Source organism: Phascolarctos cinereus, unplaced genomic scaffold (genome assembly GCF_003287225.1).
Source record: "Phascolarctos cinereus isolate Bilbo 61053 unplaced genomic scaffold, phaCin_HiC Scaffold_9;HRSCAF=440, whole genome shotgun sequence".
Taxonomy (NCBI): Eukaryota; Metazoa; Chordata; class Mammalia; order Diprotodontia; family Phascolarctidae; genus Phascolarctos; species Phascolarctos cinereus.
The window spans coordinates 179,522,374-179,542,795 of NW_027556402.1; the positions used below are offsets into that span (position 1 = coordinate 179,522,374).

The window sequence follows — 20,422 nt, forward strand, 5'->3', positions numbered from 1 at the left end:
TTCTTTTTTTTAATCTTTTTTTTTTATTTTAGACTCATATACTAAAACTTAACCACATAATGCGAAAAGAAAAAGAAACAAACTTAAATGTAAAATAAGAAAAGAAAAAAAAACATACCATGTGCATAGCAGAACATGAGAGGATTCAAAATATATAGCAATAAATTTCCACTTCAAGAAAGCCTTTATAAGAAATGCTATGTGTTGTGTTGAAAACTGTCCACTTTGCTTCCTTGTAGGTTTTCTTTTGTTCTCTGCTATACACTTTTTACTATGTTTCCCCCCCTCCCTCCCCGGCTACAATTAAGTGTGGATATATTTATATATACATAGATGTATACATGCATACATACATACATACATACATACATACATACATACATACATACACATATACTTTCCCTAATGGATTCTGCTCCTAATCTTTATTTTTATTTTTGTGCGTCTCTTATTTCCTATCCCTCCTAACTCCTCTACTTTACTTCTACCCACTACCTTGCCCTCCTGTTACTTAACCTACCCCCCCAGGATCCCTCCTTTATTCTCCCATTCCCATAAATATGAACACATTTTTATATGCCCCTTTGACCAATTCCCTCACTCTCCCCTATAAAGATCCCTCCCGTATCCTCCTAAGAGTCTCCCTTGTTCTCCCATTCCCATTAATCTAAACATCCTTCTATATCCCCCTTAAATGTATTCCCTCACCCTTTTCTTCCTACTCCCTTATCCTCTCCCCACTCTATTCCCTTAGTGTTTTATTTCTTTCTAAATTTACAAAACTTTTATACTCTTCTAGATGTATGTGTATCGTTCCCTCTTAAACCCATTCCCAGTGAAAGTAGGTTTCCAGAACTAACAGCCCTCCTCCCCTATCTAATTCCTCTGTGTTGGTTCTTCCTCTCACACCTCATTTGTATGAGATAATTACTCTTTTTAGCTGTTCCTGAACAGTTTTACTTTTTGAAGGTGTATCATGCTCAGGTCTACCCCAGTCTTTCTTATGAGCTACCCAGTTACTAATAACAATCTTAGACATAGGTTTTACATTTTACATACATGAAAAGTAAACAGTCTGTCCTTATTGAGTCCCTTGTAATTGGTCTTTGGTATATACCTTATGTTTCTCTTGACTGTTGTATGTCAAATCTTCTATTAAGCTGAGGTTTGTTTGTTTGTTTTTAACAAAGTCCTGAAAATGTGACAATTCATTAAATGTCTTTTATTTTTTTCATTCAGAATTATGCTTAGATTTGCTGAATATGATATTTTTGGCAAGAAGTCCTTTTCTTTTGCTCTTCAATATGTAATGTTCCAAGACCTGTGGTATTTTAGTGTTGTCACTGTTAGGGTCTTGTGTGATTCTAATTGTGGCACTGCCTTGTAATATTTTATCCTTGAGCCAGGGGTTTCAGAATTTGACTGTAATATTTCTATGGGTTTTCTTCATAAGATCTCTTTCAGGTGGTGAGGGGTAGATTTTTTTTTATTTCTACTTTCCCCTCATGCTTTATTGCTTGAGGACGATTTTCTTTAATTATTTCTTGTATTATCATATCAAGATTCTTTTTTTTTTAGTTCTCTCTTGTGTCATATAAAGATTCTTTTGTTGATTATAGCTTTCAGATAGTCCGATTATTCTTATGTTTTCTCGAACTGTTCTCCAGATCAGTTTTTCTTATGAGGTGTTTCACATTCTCTTCTATTTTCTTCATTCTTTATATTTTGTTTTATTATTTCTTGATTTCTTATAACTTTACTGGCTTCCCCTTGCCCAATTCTGGTTTTCAGAGAGTCATTTTCTTCTGTAAGATTCTGGATCTCCTTTTCTAATTAATTGACTTTCTTTTCATAATCTTCTTGTTCTTCTTGGGTTGTTTTTTTTTTCCTTTAGGGTTTTTTGTTTTGTTTGTTTGTTGTTGGTTTTTTGTTTTTTTATTTTTCCTCTATTTTTATTTTTCCTCTATCTCTTGTCTTTTGATTTTAAGTTCTGTTATGAATTCTTTTTGGGCAGGTGACAATTTGACCTTATTTTTTGGGGTAGAAGAGGGTTTCTTTGCTTCAGTATCCTCCTCTGAGAATGAACCCCAGTCTTCTCTATTCGTGTAATAATTCTCTATGGTTGGATTTTTTCTCTTTTGCCTGTGCATTCTTTTTTTTTTGGTAATAGTTTAGTTTTTGTAATCACCTCTAGTACTAGGGTATAGGGGATGGTGCCAGTGGCCTCAGATCCTGCTTCAGTTTTCCCCTCTGACCTTCAACGCAAACTAAGACCTCCAGCCTCCTGTAAGTGCCCACAGCCATTGGTGTGCTTACTCCAGCGCTTCTGCACTCACCAGACGTGCTAGTTCCTTCTCGTGTCTCCACAGTACATCTGGATCTGGCGTTCCTTGTCAACAGAGGTTTCTTCACTTTTCCCGTGCTCAGACTCCCATCTCCCTTCACTCTCCCAAGTGTAAAAGTTCCTGTAGTTGAGGCTGAAGCAGCCTTCCAACCCAGCTAACCCCAAGGCTTGCTGCTTGTTGTTTAAGTGATCCCTAGTCTGGAGATGTTTACTCTTCACAGGGACAAAACCTTATCCTGGCATTTTTCTTCAGATCTTCTCCAATTGTCCCAGGAGGAGCTCTGTTCTGCCCCTACTCTTATTTATTTTCAATGGCTCTGTGTTTGCCCTGAGGTGCTATTTTATCTCTTTTGTGGAGGAAAATTTTAAGAGCTTGGAATTTTCAGACCTGTTCCACCATCTTCACAGAATCCTTTGCTAACATGTAATTCTTAAAATCTTAGTTGCATCTAAAATGGAGAAAGAGAAAGCTAAAAATTTTTATTGAGTGGCAGTATGATACAATGGGAGATGCATACTGATCTTAAAAACACCAGATTTAGGATTTCATGGCACGGTGTATAAAGTGGTAGGCTTGAAGTCAGGAAGACTCCTCTTCCTGAGTTCAAATGTGGCCTTAGCAACTTACTAACTGTGTGATCTTGGACAAATTGCTTAATGCTCTTTGCCTTAGTTTCCTCATTTGTAAAATGAGCAGGAGAAGGAAATGGCAAACCACTCCAGTATCTTTGCCAAGAAAACCCCAAATGGGGTCACAAAGGGTTGAATACAACCCAAAAAAATGACTTCAAAAAATTAATTATGTGATGGATATCTTCTTGCCTTTCCTTATATGTAAAATAGAGATAATGATAACTACTTTACCTACCCCAACAAAGATGAAATGTCTCTCTTGAACGTTCTGTATGCCTGTTGGATGGTATTTCCTACTATTAATAGTAATGATAATAGTTCTATCTTTCTATGAAAAAGCAGCCGAGATCTCTTTTTAGCTACTATTGGCTTTTATTAGTTGATAATAGTTGCTATTCTCACAAAATTGTTTTGTTGGAGATTTTTTGGGAAATATTTATAATCTTATACAACTGAGTTAAGTATATACTCTGGTAGGCCCTTGAGATACAAATATGAAGAAGATGTAATCCATGGGTTCAAATAATGTATTGTCTAACAGTACTACCAACATTGTGTGATGACCAACTTTGATAGGCTTAGTTCTTTTCAGCAATGCAATGATCTAAGACACTTCCAAAAGATTCATGATGGAAAATGCTGTTCACATACAGAGAAAGAACTATGGAATCTGAATGCAGATCGAAGCATGCTATTTTCTTTTTTTTGTCTTTCTCATGGTTTTTCCCTTTTGTTCTAATTCTTTCACAACATGACTAATGTGGGAATACATTTAATGTGATTATACATGTATAGCCTATATCAGATTGCATGCCGTCTTGGGGAGGGGAGAGAGAAGGAAAAAATTTAGAACCCAAAATCTTATAAAAGTGAATGTTGGGGATGCAAAATAAATAAATTTTTGAAAAAAGAAAAGAGAAAAAACAAGACAATGTGCCATCTAGTTACGGATTTCAAAACTAGTTTGTTGTTCCCCAGTGTAGGCTAAGATTTAAGTTAAAAATAACTACTATGAATTTTATTGACTAAAATGAAGTATAGTAATTGTCCTTTATCAGCAGAATATTCTATCCTTTGTTTATTGTAAGGAACCTAAGTGTTAGGGAGGATGATGTACTATCAGAGGCAGTGCTGCCTCTGTAGTTATACTATAAGTGAACACATCTGGAGAAATTTGTCCGCAGAATGGGCAGTTGGACAGTAGAAGAGGGGAATGATTTAATTAGGTGGTATAAGAGGTTGGAGAGGAAAAGGCTCAGATTACTTTGAGATAGCCTTTGAAGAAGCAAAATTAGTTGGGGGAGGAGGTCAAAGGGAGAGGAGGCAAAAGCATTAAAATCAGGACTGGAAGTGACCTTGAGAGATCATCTTCTAAACCTTTCAGAAAATGTAATCCGTTTAAGTATGTATTAAATGTTTATGCCTATCTCAGTAGGGCAGGGTGTGGGAAAATAATGTAGTACAATATCTATCACCTTTTTACTGTTAATTTTTAAAGACTATCCCGAAAGGTCTGTCTGTACAACGCTACTCTATATCATCTGTAGTTTTTTACCTTTTGAAAATAAATGTCCTAATTAATGCCTCTTGAGCCCTACTCAAGAATTTAGAGGAAGGAAACCAAAATGAAACACAGAACAACCTTTCAGATATGTGTAATTTTTAAATTTTAGTTTAAATGCATGTCTGAGCTCTTGTGTGTAGTGTATACCAAAACTTATTTGCATGGAAGCTTGGTCACATCACAAGTAAAAGAAGGACAAGACAAGCAAGCAATATTTGGTACTGTATATAAACACAAGCATAGAAAATCTTAAGAACAAATTAAGAGAATTTGTACCTATATAGCAAGCCTAATCTAATACCATGCCTTTCCATGATATTTTATCACTTAAGATTTCAATGTTACCTAAGCCTGAACTGCAAAGGACAGAATTGATTCTATGTGATGCCTACACCAAGAATAAGTACAATACGTGAAACCAGTTGTATTTTTAGAAATACTAAACTGTCATGTAATATCTTTACAATATGGTCAGAACATCACAATAATTTTAGATTTTACTTGCCAGCATTGTCTACTGTGCATTATTGGTTCTTTCTTTTACAGGTGGCTTCCAAATCCATCAGTTATCTAGCAGTCTGTCACAGTGGCCGGATTACTAGGCTATTTTCAGCCAACAACCCAATGATGTGGTTTCCAAGCTCTTGCCGGTGTTAACTGGTGGGGTGCTTTCTACATGGGTCAAATATTTATCATTGAGTAGCAAGCAGTAGTTTTGCTGAGGGAGCAAAAGAACAGGCATGAGACCAGCTAAGCATTAAAATAAGTCTTTCTCACACAAGTCTTGTTATGAAACATAGTTTTGAACAAAGGAATGTAGTCAGTGGTGAGTTCCAGAGGGATACCGTTACTTTGTTATATTTGGTGACTACCACTCTTGAAGGACCATGGAAGTATTCCTACATTTAGAAAAGTTCTGAGCCTGTGTTGTTATTCTTACTTATTCTAAACTTTGCTGACATGATGTTATCTATAGCCAGTAGAAGATATGCAACTCCACTAAACTCCTGTGTGGGGATAGCCCTTCTATTACTTAGACCCTGTATAATTGTGTTAACAGCACATAACAATTTGCTGTTTTTGAGTTTTGATGTGTACAATTAAAAGAAAATTCTTATCTAAAATTGTTATTCTTATTGAAAATAATTATGTATCACACATTAGTAGCAAATTATTAATATTAGAACATCAAAATTAAGAGGCTTGGTAAGTAAAAGAGTTTTGCTGTCCATACATTTGTGAATGGTTACTGCATGTCTAAATTATTCCTTCTGGCCTATGATCCCCTTCTTTACTTTGCATCTTATTATATTAAATAGGTTATAACACAGAGCCAATATTTTTGTAAAGATGGTCCTTAGTCACTAAGCTTTCTTTAAGACCCTCTAACTTACCCATTATATTTTTTAAATGTTTTCTTGTTTCTTCAAAATTACATTGTCTTTGACTTGGAATAATTAGCATTGGTTTAATACTATGTTATTGAGTCCTAGATCTATATGTCCAGCTTTTATATATCTGCTTAGTTCAAGTTGTACATCACTAACTGCCTATTAGACATTTTAAACTGGCTGTGCCATGAGCATCTCAAACTCATTATATCCATAATGGAATTCATTTTCCCCAAAACATCTATCCCTCTTTGAATTTCTTTCTGTCGTATCTGCCACTATCTGTCTAATCACCCAGGTTCACAGCTTCCATATTATCCTCAACTTCTCCAGTTTACCCTGAATATCCAGTTCATATCTTCCTCCACAACATGTGTTGTATTTGTCCCCTTCACTCTTAAACAACATCTACATTAGTTTAGACTCTTGTCCCTTATTGTTTAGACTGTTGTGCACCCTTATTATCATTCTTCCTCTCTCTTCCCCATCCAATGTATTCCTCTTCCCCTGCCTTTTCATTTGGATCTCTATAATGGAGGTATTTATAGTAGTCCATAGAATCATAGGTCTAGATCTAGAAGATTGAAGGCCATCTAGTCCAATTCTTTTGTTTTGAAGATAAGAAAACTGAGACTCAGGAATTTTGTGACATGCCTAAGATAACAGATAGTAGTAGTCAGAGGTAACAAATTCGACCAGCCACAAAGGAAAGACCAAATGGATAGAGAATGCATATTGTGCAGATTACAGTATGTATCTGAATTGACACACTATGGAGCTTGCCCAAAAGGATCCAAAAGGATATACATCTTGGGTAGGCGGTATGAATGGTCATTGAAGTGTGGTTCCAATATTGAAAAGAAGAGAAGAGAGCAGGCCGGGTTTCTTTTGGAAAATTGCAAATAACTCCAAGCCTCCCATGACAGCAAAGATCTGTTTTTCAATAAAAACGTTTTACTGGTTTTATATATATATATATATATATATATGTCAACCAGACCTGGAAAAATCACTCCTTCAGAATACCTAAAGATGAGCAACACAAAGAAGACAACCAAAAGGCACAAAGTATATATGGGCAGTCTGAAATGTATAGCTAATGGGGAACTCCAATGAATAGTAGTAAAGGACATTGTGAAAGAATTTTATGAAGGAAAGAGAAGATTGTCTGGTCACATGCTTAGAGCAAAGACAGGTGAATATAGTCAGGGTACAGCACTGGTAACCTCATAATGTCAGGAAAAAAGTGAGCAAGGCTTCTGGTCTATTGGGTAGACCCCCTATTTTGAACTTTGGGAAAACATGGACAAGAATTGCACAGGATGGGCAAGTGTAATACATAGTGTTGTTGGAAGCAGCTCCTAAACTGATAAGACAACAGATCCATTTGAGTATATGCTTTTTCAGGTTAGGAAGAATTTGGAATTATTGAAAACACAGAATAGTATCCAAAATAAAATCTAGCCTACTAACCCAAAGTACTACCTATCTAATTACATGTCAAAGTCTGTGCAGTAGGCATTTGTTAATTCATTAAGCATTTATTAAGTATTTACTCTCTTTTTAGGCATCATACTAAATGTTGGAGATAAAAAAATGTATCCTGTAAGTGAAATCCCTTTTGGCACAAATAGGAAAGTTAGGAAGAAAGCCAGATTTGGAAGGGAAAGCATGAATTCCACTTTGGGCATGTTGAGTTCAAGATGCCTATGGGATATCCACATGGAAATGTTTATTAGGAGGTGGTAGATGATATGAGACTAGAGCTCAGGAGAGAGAGTAGGATTATATAAAGAGATTTGGAAGTCACCATTCAACCAACAATTGTTAGATTCCTTCCATGCGCCATATACTCTGTTAGGGATACAAAGACAAATATAAAACAGCCCTTGTCCTTAAGGAGCTTGTATTTGACCAGGAAAAACAACAAGATGGATATATTGTAGGTACTATATGTAATAGCTGTATACATATATGTGCATACATTTAGCTATATAAATAATACATAAAATTAGGTCCAGGGAGGCACTAGTATCTTATGGAGCAAGAAAGGCTACTTATAAAATGTGTCGCTTGAACTGAACTTTGAAAGGGAACCTATAGATTCTAAGAGGCAAGGTGAAGAAGGCTAATTTGTTTGTAATATAGAATACGCAGAGGTGAATGAAGTGTAAAAATCCTGGAAAGGCAAGGTAGAGCTGGGCTTTGAAATAAATGCTGAGAGGGGAGTTTGTATTTGATCCTAAAGTCAGTAGTGAACCACTGGAGCTTCTGGTCAGGCCTGTACTTTAGGAATATCACTTTGGCAGCTGTATGGTAATTGGATTAGAGAGGAGAAATGTTTGAGAAAGGGACACCAACTAGGAGTATTCTAGTAATTACAGGAAACATATAACAGTAATTTAAGGGTAGGGGAGATATGGGCATCTTTGTAGGCAGCAGGAAAGAAAAACTGGTGGATATGGTAGAGATTGAATATGGGATGGAGCAGATTTCTCAATTCTGCGGTCAGACTGCTATAAAGAAGAAGATGGAATCAGATACAAAGAGAGGATCAAATAATGTTAAGAGGTTTTGAGGTATAGAATAGAGGAAAAGAAGGAGGTCAGAAAGAAGAGCATTTTTTTTTTCTGAATAAAGTTTGAAGTGAGATCTTCCATAGAGAAGGGAGGGTGGGTATAGAAGTATTATGGGAGGCCTGAAGAAAGAGGAAGTTTAGAATAGCTGATATGTATTTTTTATCTAGCTGTTGTTATTTATGTGTATTGTTAGGCTAATCTCTTGAGTGATCATATATTTCAGTGAAGAGAGCCATTGTACTATCATCCACCAATTGGAGTACCTGGAAAACCTTACAAACTCTAGGATGTTTATCTTCCATTTGGACTTTGTGCCAATAATTGAGAGAACATTTCAACTGTGGAACCATTTTCTTCTTTCTCACCTCTGTAAGATCTTTGAGGATGATTTGCATATATGTTGAGAATATGGATGAAAATAATGAGAAAGGGAATAAACAGACTATTTTCTAGCCAAAACCCCCCTAAAAAACACTTCATCACAGTCTTAGAATTGCCTGAAAGATGTAGTGTATACAAGAGCTCATTGGGCTTATTGATTACCAAAAATATTGACTGAGACCAAGATGAATCCTTGAAATAGATCTTCCTGCATCATGATGAATCTCATTTATTATGATTCCTCAATAGATGCAACTGTAGAGATAATTTTTTTCAGTGATTCTCTGATTGTTAATATATCAAGTAAGGTAGGTATAATACAATATACTTTCAAGAGGTATTCACCACTGTCATGGAGACAGTGAATGGGAAGTCCCTAAAGTATAAAACAGTTATTGATCATCTGACACTTTGTTTTGTTTGCTAAACTGTTCCTTTCCCTGGTATTTTCTCATTTGTGTTTTTTATGTATGAGATAGCTTTAAAAAAATACTTCCTCTCTTATGGCTCTTTTCTCTCTTTACCATAAGTGAGCTTAATTATTGTAGAGGAGGGAGAAGTATACTACCAGTTTATCAGTATGAGTAGCATTGGCCTATTAGGAGTTTTATTGTGGCAATTGAGCTATCTTTTCCTTTGTGCTGTGAAAATTGAGAACTCCAAGAAAACATAAGTTTTGTTGCTCCTATAATTCTACAGTTAGACTCCTAAAACTTTTCCAAAGAGCCAGAAGTATTCATTAAATATGCCATTGTAACCTTAATCTATTAAAAGGTTCTTTATTTTTTTAAAATCTATTTATTTTTAGTTTTCAGTATTCACTTCCATAAGATTTTGAGTTCCAAATTTTCTCCCCCCTCCCCACCCTAAGACAGCGTGCAATTTGATATGGGCTCTATATATGCATTCATATTGAACCTATTTTCACATTAGTCATATTGTAAAAAAGAATTAGAACCAGTGGAAGAAACCATGAGAAAGAAGAAACAAAAAAAGAAAGAGAGAGTAAATAATATACTTTAATCTGCATTCAGAATCTGTAGTTCTTTTTCTGGATGTGGACAGTATTTTCCATCATGAGTCCTCTGGAGTTGTCTTGAATCCTTGTATTGCTAAAAAGAGATGAGTACAATGTTCTCCTGGTTCTGCTCACTTCACTCAGCATCATTTCATATAAGTCTTTCCAGGTTTGTCTGAAGTCTGCGTGGTCATCGTTTCTTATAACACAATAGTATTCCATTACATTCATATACCACAACTGGTTCAGCCATTCTCCATCTGATAGGTATCCCCTCAATTTCCAATTCTTTGCCACCACAGAAAGAGCTGCTGTGAATAATTTTGTACATGTGGGTCCTTTTGCCATTTGTATGATGTCTTTGGGATACAGACCTAGAAGTGTTATTGCAGGGACAAATGGTATGCGCATTTTAATAGCCCTTTGGGCATAGTTCCATTGGATCACTTCACAACTCCACTAACAATGCATTAGTGTTCCATTTTCTCACATCTCCAGCATTTATCATTTTCCAGCTTTGTCATGTTAGCCAATCTGATAGGTGTGATGTGGTACCTCAGAGTGGTTTTATTTTCATTTCTCTAATCAAGTGATTTAGGGCATTTTTTTCATATGGCTATAGATAGCTTTAATTTCTTCATCTGAAAACTGCCTATTCATATCTTTTGACCATTTATCAATTGGGGAATGACTTGTACTCTTATAGATTCTATTTAGTTCTTTATATTTTTTAGAAATGAGGCCTTCATCAGAGACACTGGTTGTAAAAATTCTTTCCCAGTTTTCTGCTTCCCCCCTAATCTTGGTTGCAGTGGCTTTGTTCATGCAAAAACTTTTTAATTTAATGTAATCATACTTAATCCATTTTGTATTTCATAATGTTCTCTATCTCTTGTTTGATCATAAATTCTTCTGTTCTCCATAAATCTAACAGGTAAACTATTCCATGCTCTCCCAGTTTGCTTATTGTATCAGCCTTTATATCTAAATAGTGTACCCCTTTTGATTTTATTTTGATATATAGTGTAAGATGTTGGTCTATGCCTAGTTTCTACCATACTATTTTCCAGTTTTTCCAGCATTTTTTGTCAAATAGTGAATTCTTACCCCAGAAGCTGAAGTCTTTGGGTTTATCAAAAACAGTACCTAACCAGTGTCTTGTGTACCTAACCTATTCCACTGATCCACTACTCTATTTCTTAGCCAGTACCAAGTAGTTTTGATGATTGCTGCTTATTAAAAGGTTATTTAAAAAAGAATACCATCTCATGCTCCAAAATATTATGGAGATCCTAAGGTACCATCAGGACAAAGACCATACATACACTGTTGGTTAAAGGAAGAGTGGAATAGCTGAAGATTTTCCCAATAATAGTTAATGAGATAGACAGTTAGTAAGTTTTCTGTCTGCCTGAGTATGGTTTACTACTCTGATTCATGACAACATCATCAGCAATAAACTAGGAAGCATTGCTAGGGATTATGAGATCAAACCCCATCTCTGCTATTTACTAGGTGACAGTAGGTAAGTCACCTCATCTCTCTTCCAACCTTAGTTTCCTCATCTGTATAATAAGAGGATTAGACTAGATAATCTATAAAGGTCCCTTGCAGCTCTAAATTCTCATATGTTGGAAAAGAAGTTAAAAACCGTAGGATCAGTGGTGGTATTTTCATTGCCAGTGCTGAAGGAGTCAGATATCAGAGCCTCAGGAAACAAAACATATCCAAGAGCTGGATAAGAACATATTGCCTGGGAGGAAGATTTGTATTTTTAAAAAATTTATTTATTTTTAGTTTTCAACATTCACTTTTATAAGATTTTGAGTTCTAAATTTTTTCCTTCTCCCTCCCCTCCCCAAGATGGCATGCAATCTGATATAGGCTATATATGTACAATCATATTAAGCATATTTCCACATTAATGATGTTGTGAAAGAAGAATCAGAGCAAAAGGGGAAAACCACAAGAAAGGGGAAAAAAAGAGAAAATAGTATGCTTTGATCTGCATTCAGACTCCATAGTTCTTTCTCTGGATGTGAACAGCATTTTCCGTCATGAGTCTTTTGGAATTGTCTTAGATCAGTGCATTGCTGAGAAGAGCCAAGTTTATCAAAGTTGGTCATCACACAATGTTACTGTTACTGTTTACGATGTTCTCCTGATTCTGCTCACTTCACTAGGATTTGTATTTTTTTAACCAAGGCTTAAGATAGAAAAATTATGAGCTCTTGCTAGAGATAGAGCACACACTATGACTTGTGAATCTGTTCATGAGTACTTAAATTTAAAATGTAGATGAAGGAAGAAAATTGCCCACATACATATGCCAAACCAGATACCATAGAAAATATAATGTGTACCCTAGTATGAATATCAGAGAGGACAAAGTAGTTCACAGGAGACAAGATACAAGAAAAAGAACAGCAGCAAAATACCTTTTTTCAGATGTCTGTAGGTTAATATGAAAAATATATATAATAAGTAAACAAGGCTAATTTGACAGCCGTATTATTTCCAAATTGTTAAAGTTTTGCACATTAATTATTGGTATTTTTATGTCCCTGAGGATTTTCTAGGATCTTATTCCATGCCATTTTACCCCCATTCTGTACAGTAGAAGAATCCTTTTATGCTTATATTTAACTTGAAGATATTACCTGCAAATAAACTCTAGTGTTCAAAGTACTCTGCCCCGTTTTCCAGCTGTTGACCTGGAATAGCAACCACTACTACTGGCATTCTAATTTTTGTTATTGGTTAGTCAGTCGGGTCTGACTCTTTTTGACCCTATTTGAGGTTTTCTTGGCAAAGATACTGGAGTGGTTTGCCATTTCCTTCTCCAGCTCATTTTATAGATTAGGAAAACTGAGGCACACAAGGTTAAGTGACTTGCCCAGGGTCACACAATAAGTCTCTGATGGCAGATTTGAACTCAGGTTCTCCTGACTCCAAGGCTAGCACTCTATCTACTGTGCCATCTAGCTGCCCTAGTTTGATTTTAAATAAGGCTTATTTTCATAACACCAGTAGTTTTCATACAGTGTCTAGAAGAGAACTTGGGTGCTTTAAGAAAAATTTATTTTTCTATTTACCCTCTTTAATCAACCATCTTCACCAAGACTGGTCACTACCCTGTTATTAGATAGGAATGGAAAGAAAAGGAAAGAAGGCAAAAGAAGATAATAAATCTTCACATATTCTTTACAATGGATTAATCTTGTTTTTAGATGATAGCGCCTATCATCTCCCTGTAACTCATATACATATATATTGGTTTTACAAAAGTTTTCTTCCCTTAAGAAAGCATGACTAATTCATACACAAATGCAATCTATCATCCCCAACTCATTCTTTAGTCACCCAACTTCTTTGAATGGCCTAGCAGTGAACTTGATTGTGGCCTTTTCTTAACAGTAAGGAATTGGTCCTGTAATCCTTTAATACTGTGTCTTGTTCAGCTGTTTCCCTAGGGTAGCATGTAATTGATTTGTAATAGTTACCACAGCTTTAAACATTTCCTAGTAAATTCCCTAGGAAAAATTCCTTAGTAAATCTAGGAAGATAGGTGTAAATCTGTGTCCACAGTCAAAAAAGGAAAATTGGCTTAGACCTTTGGTTGAGTGTCTCTATTGGTACCACTCAAAGCCATTTAACACTGGGTAGCTACAGCTAAGCAATATGGGATTCTCTTATTATATCTTTCACCCATAGGCAAACCCCCATCACTTTCTTTATCCCTAGTTTGTCCCTAGCACTCTAGTAATAATAGAATCTAATAAGTATGAGAATTTGAACTTGAGAGCTAGCACTCTTTCTACTATCCCAGATTGGTGGTAGTATGTGGAAGAGAGTAAAATTAACTATTCTCTGCAGATTTAATGTTTATTTTCATTCAATATGAATGACTTTTTACTTATTCAAAAATGTAATTTTTCATTTTTTCTATCAGAAAAATATTTTCTCAGCAAACTTTCATGTGAATTGACTAATAGCTTAAAGGAGAAATCTCACTGCCACATGCTGTGGAATTGTACTATTTGAGAATCACGTTGGGGAGTAGAAAATGTCCAAAGAGGTCTTCAGATGCTACTACTCAGGAAATTATTCTTACTGAGATAGACCAAGGGACCTTTAATGACAAGGGTATATGATCTTAGTAAAGTGAATTTTTAAAACTGCGAACCTAAATGAGTTTTTATTTTTATACATATAATATAAATATATATTATATTATATATTATATGTTATTATATTTTATATATATATATATATTCTTGACTAACATCAGAATATTTCAAGAAATAGACTTATATTTTTTTTTGTCCTTTAACATGAATTGGGGGAGGGGCAGTGAAGGAGGAGGGTAGGGAGAAGACTTGAAAACTGGTTTATAGCCTTTGTTTTTTCCTTCCCATTTTCTTCATTCTATTAATTTAATTGTCTTTGATGTGATATTTCACTTACCTTGTTTAATCCATTGACCACCATTACTGTAACCAAACAAATATACAAGGTAGGTCCTGTTATCTTTTACCAGTTATTTCTCTTAGGTATTCTCCTAGCTATTGCTTCCTATCATAATAGTTCAAGGCAAGAGTTCTTAATCCGTTGTTAAAGTGTAGTTGCAGTTAATGTCTTGCTGAAATGTTTTGTAAATCAGGGCAGAGCGTACTCAAATGGTTTTTAAATAGGTTTTTATATAGGCTATTTAAATAATCAAAAATCCTTGATTGAATCATATGGAAGCCTTTTACCTTTGAAACATTAGGTAAAGGAAATATCACACAGGTTTCCTCAGTTTATACCATTTAATAAGCACAGTTTATATTTACAGATATTTTAGTTCTTGTGTATTGTACTTTTTAATTAAATAAGTGGAGGTATTTACCCCCCTAGCAGTAATACGTAAGAGAAAAAGAACTTCAAAAAAATCAGTGTAAAAACTTTGATAAATTGTCACTCATTGAAAATGTATGGGGGTTTTTCCTGAACCAAATGATACTTTGTAAAGAAGCATCATTTGGTTCAGGAAAAACCCCCATACCTTTCCCTGAGTGACAATTTACAATAGTGACTTTACCATAGTAAATTCTGCTCCAGTGTTTTATAGAAGACAAAGAATTTTGGACTAGAAATAGCCAATAATTTTGTAAGTAATATAAGAGATTAAATTTGAATTTTAGTTTAGTTTAGTGGCATGGACCATAGAAAAGCTAAGATTCTAAGGAGCTGATTTATAGTATTATGTTAGATTAATTTGTTATTGTATTAGTTTGGTTTCCTTATAGATACTAATTTTAGCAGGAACCTATATTAGATTCAAGGAATATGTAATAGAAAGGTTATTTGTCTAATAACCCTTCTTTTTCTTATCTCGTTTGATGAGCGTTATCATTAAGTAACTGTAGTTTAAATTATTTGGAATATTTTCATTGGTATTTTCATGAAATATTAAGTTTATATGCAGATTCCATGCTCTGATTTCTTACACTAAAATTTGGGATAAATTTCAGAAATTTTTGTAGTATCTTGCATTATATTTCTGATTTGTAAAATATTTTTATTCATGTAATATACTTATTGTGAGAGTCTTGTAATAATTTTTGTAAAAGCTGTTAATAGAAACAACCTTCTTGGCTATTTATACTTGTTGGCAACTTATTGAAAACTTTGTTTATAAACTTTGGGCCGTCTATTCTATTTCTGTCCTATTTGTTCTCTTCCTTTAACCTTTAAAGAGTGATGTACACTTGCTTCCAAATGTTGATGACAGTGAAGATGGTGGTGGTGGTGGTGGTGGTGGTGATGATAATGAAGATATTCCAAGTTTTGGGTTGATATATTAATATAAAATTAATTAAACCCGAATTTAAAATTTATTTTGGAAGGCCTCTGAGACCTTTGAAAGCTATGGATTAATTCTAAAAAGTTTTTCTTAGTCATGATTTGTAGTTTTGAAAAACTATATATAGAAGTACAGATATTTAATATTTCTATTTTCTAATGCTTGTTATATGTATGTTTTTTTCCTAGATCTTCCTCAGAACTGTGATCCTAACATTCCCCTAGTTGCTCAGGAATTAATGAAAAAGATGATACGTCAGTTTGCAATTGAATACATTTCAAAAAGTGGTAAAATTCAAGAGAATAGAAATGGTTCAGTTGGACCAAGTCTAATATGTAAAGGTATCCAAATGAATCAAATAGAAAACTCCCTTCAGGAAGAGCAGGAAGGCCCCCTAGACCTCACTGTGAATCGAACTCAAGAACAAAATACTCAACAAGGTAAGACTTTTGTTGTAATATACCCTATACTAACATGTAATTATTTTAGGAATCTAAAATTTTTTTTATCTTATTCTCCTTTACTCATTTAGAGATAAAACACTTAATATATGTCCAACTCCTACTTTCCATAGTGTGTAGTAGAGAGAATTGCAACTGTAAAGACAATGCTAAAACCCTCATTTTAACTATTAATTTGGTAAAAGAATGATAGTCTTGGGGCAGCTAGGTGGCCAATGGATAGAGCTCTTGGAGTGAGGAGGACTTGAGTTTGGCCTCAGACACTTGACACTTACTCGCTGTGTGACCCTGGGCAAGTCACTTAACCCCAAAAACTTCACCAAAAAGCCAAAAAAAAAAAAATGACTGTGATAAGTCTCTTTCCCAGATATTCTGACCAACCAGTGTCAAAATTAGTTTTATCACGTATCACCTCTTCTTTCATGCTCTAAGAAGAAATATGACCAAAAGCAAATAACTGATTAGAAAGTAAGAAAAAGCTTAAATAATTAGCATACCTGATAATGAACGATCAACATGTACATGCACTGTATTAAGCACTGTTAATTTGGAATTTTAAAAAAATAACTAAAAGATGTGCCCTTTGCCCGAAGGCTGTTTAGTTAGGAATATAGGGGGAAAAAAACAACATAAATGGAAACAATTATATATCCAACTATTGAGAAAGAAACCAATAAGAATACTGAATTGATGTGGGCCAGGAATGCTTAATAATGTTTACAGAAAGGGATAATCATAGATTTTAGCTTAAAGGGGCCCTAGAGATCATCTGATACAATCCTCTCCATCCTTATCCAAGGATAAGATAACTGAGGCCCACCGACTAGTCCAAGATTTCATAAGTTGTACGAGACCAAACCAAGATTCAAATTCAGGTACTTGTGATTATAGATCCACTGTTCTTTTCACTCTGCTTTATTGCAGAGAGAGCCATCAGAGAGCCCAAACAATGTAAATAGTAATTTTCTGTTTTGGCCAAAAACCCTGAGGGTCTCCCCCCTTCCTAATTGATTTTTTTTTAACTAGGTAAAAGAGGCTATTCTCTGCCTCACTTCTTACCTAGCCTCAATCACTGAATGGGCATTGCCTTAGTCAAACTAAGACCTGGTAAAGACATTGGCTTAAGAAGGCCAAAGTCTCCCGTTGCATCCGGGGTCATCTCCAGTCATCTTGATCTGTGTATCACCACTGGATCCAGATGGCTGTGGAGGAGAAAGTGAGGCTGGACTTTGCGCAGCCCTCCCTCATTTAAATCCAATTCACTTGCAAGTCATGGCGTCACCTTCCTGATGTCATGATTCTCTTCAAGAATGAAGGACAGACAGCAATTGCAAAAGAGAGAGTTTGTCATGAAGAGGTAGAACATTCCAGATGTGTTAAGGATAATTTTGTTTAGCTAGATCAGAAGGTACAGTCTGCCATGGAGAAGGAGATTGGAATATTCAGAAGGGGAAAAAAAGCCTTAAAGACATGGAAACTTCTGGGGATTTTAAAAGACTCTTAAGAGAAGTATTATCAAAAAATTTTTGAAAAGGTGTTTCTCACTGCTTGATTTTTTAGTTCAGATGGAGTTGGGGGAGGATAGAAAGGAAGGATAGTCAAATACTTTCAGACATGAAGACTACAAGTTTTTGGGTTTTTTTTAAGAAGCTCATAAATATAATAGACATATCAAACTTGGTTATAAAGGATGAAGGAAAGGAAAAAATAAAGATGACTTCAGCTAATGCATTGTGAAAAGAAGATAGTAGGACTCTTAGGAAGAACACTTTACCTCACTCCTACCATGGACTGTATTTAGCTCATTAGTCAGAGCGGAAAGAAGAAACACGTTATGGAGCCAGTAAGGAATAGACAAGCCTGTATGCTTGTTCTTCCCACCTGTGGAATGAGGGTACTAAAAAGATTACCTTTTTACACAGGATTATGGCACAGAAAGTATTTTCTGTAAAGTTTTGTAAAGAGCAGGGGACCATCATACTCCCCCTCTCCAGATGCATAAAATCAAGATAATATTCCCTGAAGTAATAGAAGATAGTTAACATGTTTTAGTTTTATTTTATTTAGCTGTAATTTCTCCAGTCTGCAAAATTCAGTAATCCCTGTTTCCTTCAGTTATGCCTTGTATCACATGAGTTTCAGACCTTTCACCATTCTCTGGCCATCTACAGATGCTCTGTATTTATTAATATGCCTCTTAAAATGTGGTGTCCCTAACTGAATACAATATTCCCAACAGTTGACTAGCACAGAGGTGTATAGTACAGGTATAGTGGAATAATAGAGGGGAAGTTCCCAGTAGGTTAGACTCTCAAGTAATAATCCTTCCAGAGAGCTCTTGTACTGTTGCACCTCTTGTATGGATAGATCTGAGAGCCATTAGCATAGTAACTGATGAGATTACCTAGTGAAATAACAGAGAAGATAAGAGTATTCAGGACAGAGCCCGAAGTATATTCCACTGTTAAAACACAAAACTTGGATAAAAATTCAGCAAAGCAGCAGCTGTTAGACAAATAGCAGGAAAACCAGGATAGAGTAGTATCACAGCTTCAGAGAAGTCAAGAAGGATGAGGATTGAGAAAAGGCTGTTTGATTTGGCAACTAAGAGATCATTAATAACTCTGGAGAGTGGTTTCCATTGAATGAGAGCTAGACTGTAGAGAGTTAAGAGAGTGAGAAGTAAGAATGTGGAGGCATTGATTATACACAACCTTTTCAAGGAATTTAGCTACAAAATGGAGGAAAAACATGGAACAATAGTGTGGATGGGCAGATCAAGTGAGGCCTTTTTAAGAATGAGAGAAACATGGGCATATTTGTAGTAGAGAAGCACGTAGTAGACAAGGAGAGATTGAAGGTAAGTGAGGGACTGGAGATAATAGAGGGGGCAGTCTGCTGGAGAAAGTAGGATGAAATGGGATCATTTATGTATGTAGAAGAGTTTGTCCTAGCAAAAAGGGCTACTTGTGAGAGGGAAGTGAAGGGAAAAATTATGGCAGAAGTCATTTGGGTGATTTGCAGTGCAGAAATGGGAGCTCTTGTCAAACGGCCTCAGTTTTTTCAGTGAAATATGAGGCAAGATTCTCAGCTGAAAGAAAGGGGAGGAGAAAGAACCATGAGAATTTTCAGGAGGAAGAAAAAGATTTTCAAAAGCTGCTGTAAGGGGTAGCTGGGTGGTGCAGTGGATAGAGCACTGGCCCTGGAGTCAGGAGGACCTAAGTTCAAATCTGGCCTCAGACACTTAACACTTACTAGCTATGTGACCCTGGGCAAGTCACTTAACCCCATTGCCTAGCCAAAAAGAGAGAGAAAGAGATGCTGTGGTGAGTGAAGTGTTAAATTAATTGGGGAGGTAAAAAAGAATTTCCTTGCTGCAAAACAAGGGCCCAGTTGAAATTATGTATTGGAGCTGTTCAGCATGGTTTCATGATTTTCTCCAATTTTGTTTAGTGGAATGTAAAGGATAAGGGCAAGATCAACCGTAAGATAAGGGGGCAAGGGACTCAAGACAAAGGGACAGTATAGAATTGAACTGGTTCACCAAGAGGTCGAGATGGGCAAAGGAAAAGATTGTAGCCAGCGCAGCATCTGTGGCCCAGGAAAGAACTGAGGGGTTGAGTAATTTGAGATCGCAATGAGATTGAAGAACAAGATTTGGGGTTTCAAGCAAAGGAAGATGTAGAATGACAACCTATATTAATCAGATAAAGAAATTTACAGTTCATGAATGTGGAAGTGGTGCATTTATGGGTGATAGCAAGTTTAAGAATCTCTGTGTGAAGCTGAGTTTAGGGTGCTTCAGGAAGTTTCAGTCTGTGCTGAAGTCCAAGTATCAGGTCAGGAGTTAGGGAGAAGAGAAAGACTGTGCATCTGGCACTGAAATCATGGGAGACAAAAAGGAAGTACCTGGAAGTCATTAGACATCAATCAGAATATTGGTTGGATGCTAGATAGGGATTGAATGAGCCTCAAAGGAGGAGAGAATGATAGAGGGGGAAGGAGAGCCTGGAAGTGGCAGTTTTGTGCAAGGAGTATTCCAACTCTCCTGCCTGGACCACCAAGTGGGGGTGGGGAGGAATGAATGAAAGTGCTGGAAAGAGCAGCCAGGTGAAGTGTATCATCAGGATGGGAGCCAAGTCTCAGTGAGAGCCAGAAGATGGAAGGAGTAGGAAAGGGAACATATTGCTGGATTTTGAGCAG

General features: G+C 35.8%; 1 protein-coding gene across 7 annotated transcripts in view; it reads left to right on the plus strand.

The window, feature by feature from the left end:
* LCORL (ligand dependent nuclear receptor corepressor like) overlaps positions 1-20,422 on the plus strand; it is a 177,161-nt gene that overhangs the window by 84,698 nt on the left and 72,041 nt on the right. For 6 of the 7 annotated variants that reach the window (XM_020992645.2, XM_078148596.1, XM_020992674.2 and 3 more), the window contains one exon: positions 15,947-16,198. In XM_020992645.2, coding sequence (XP_020848304.1) covers positions 15,947-16,198 — 252 coding nt within the window. Of the gene's footprint in view, positions 1-15,946; positions 16,199-20,422 lie in introns of those variants that run through there. The other variant, XM_078148595.1, reaches the window with a different exon arrangement.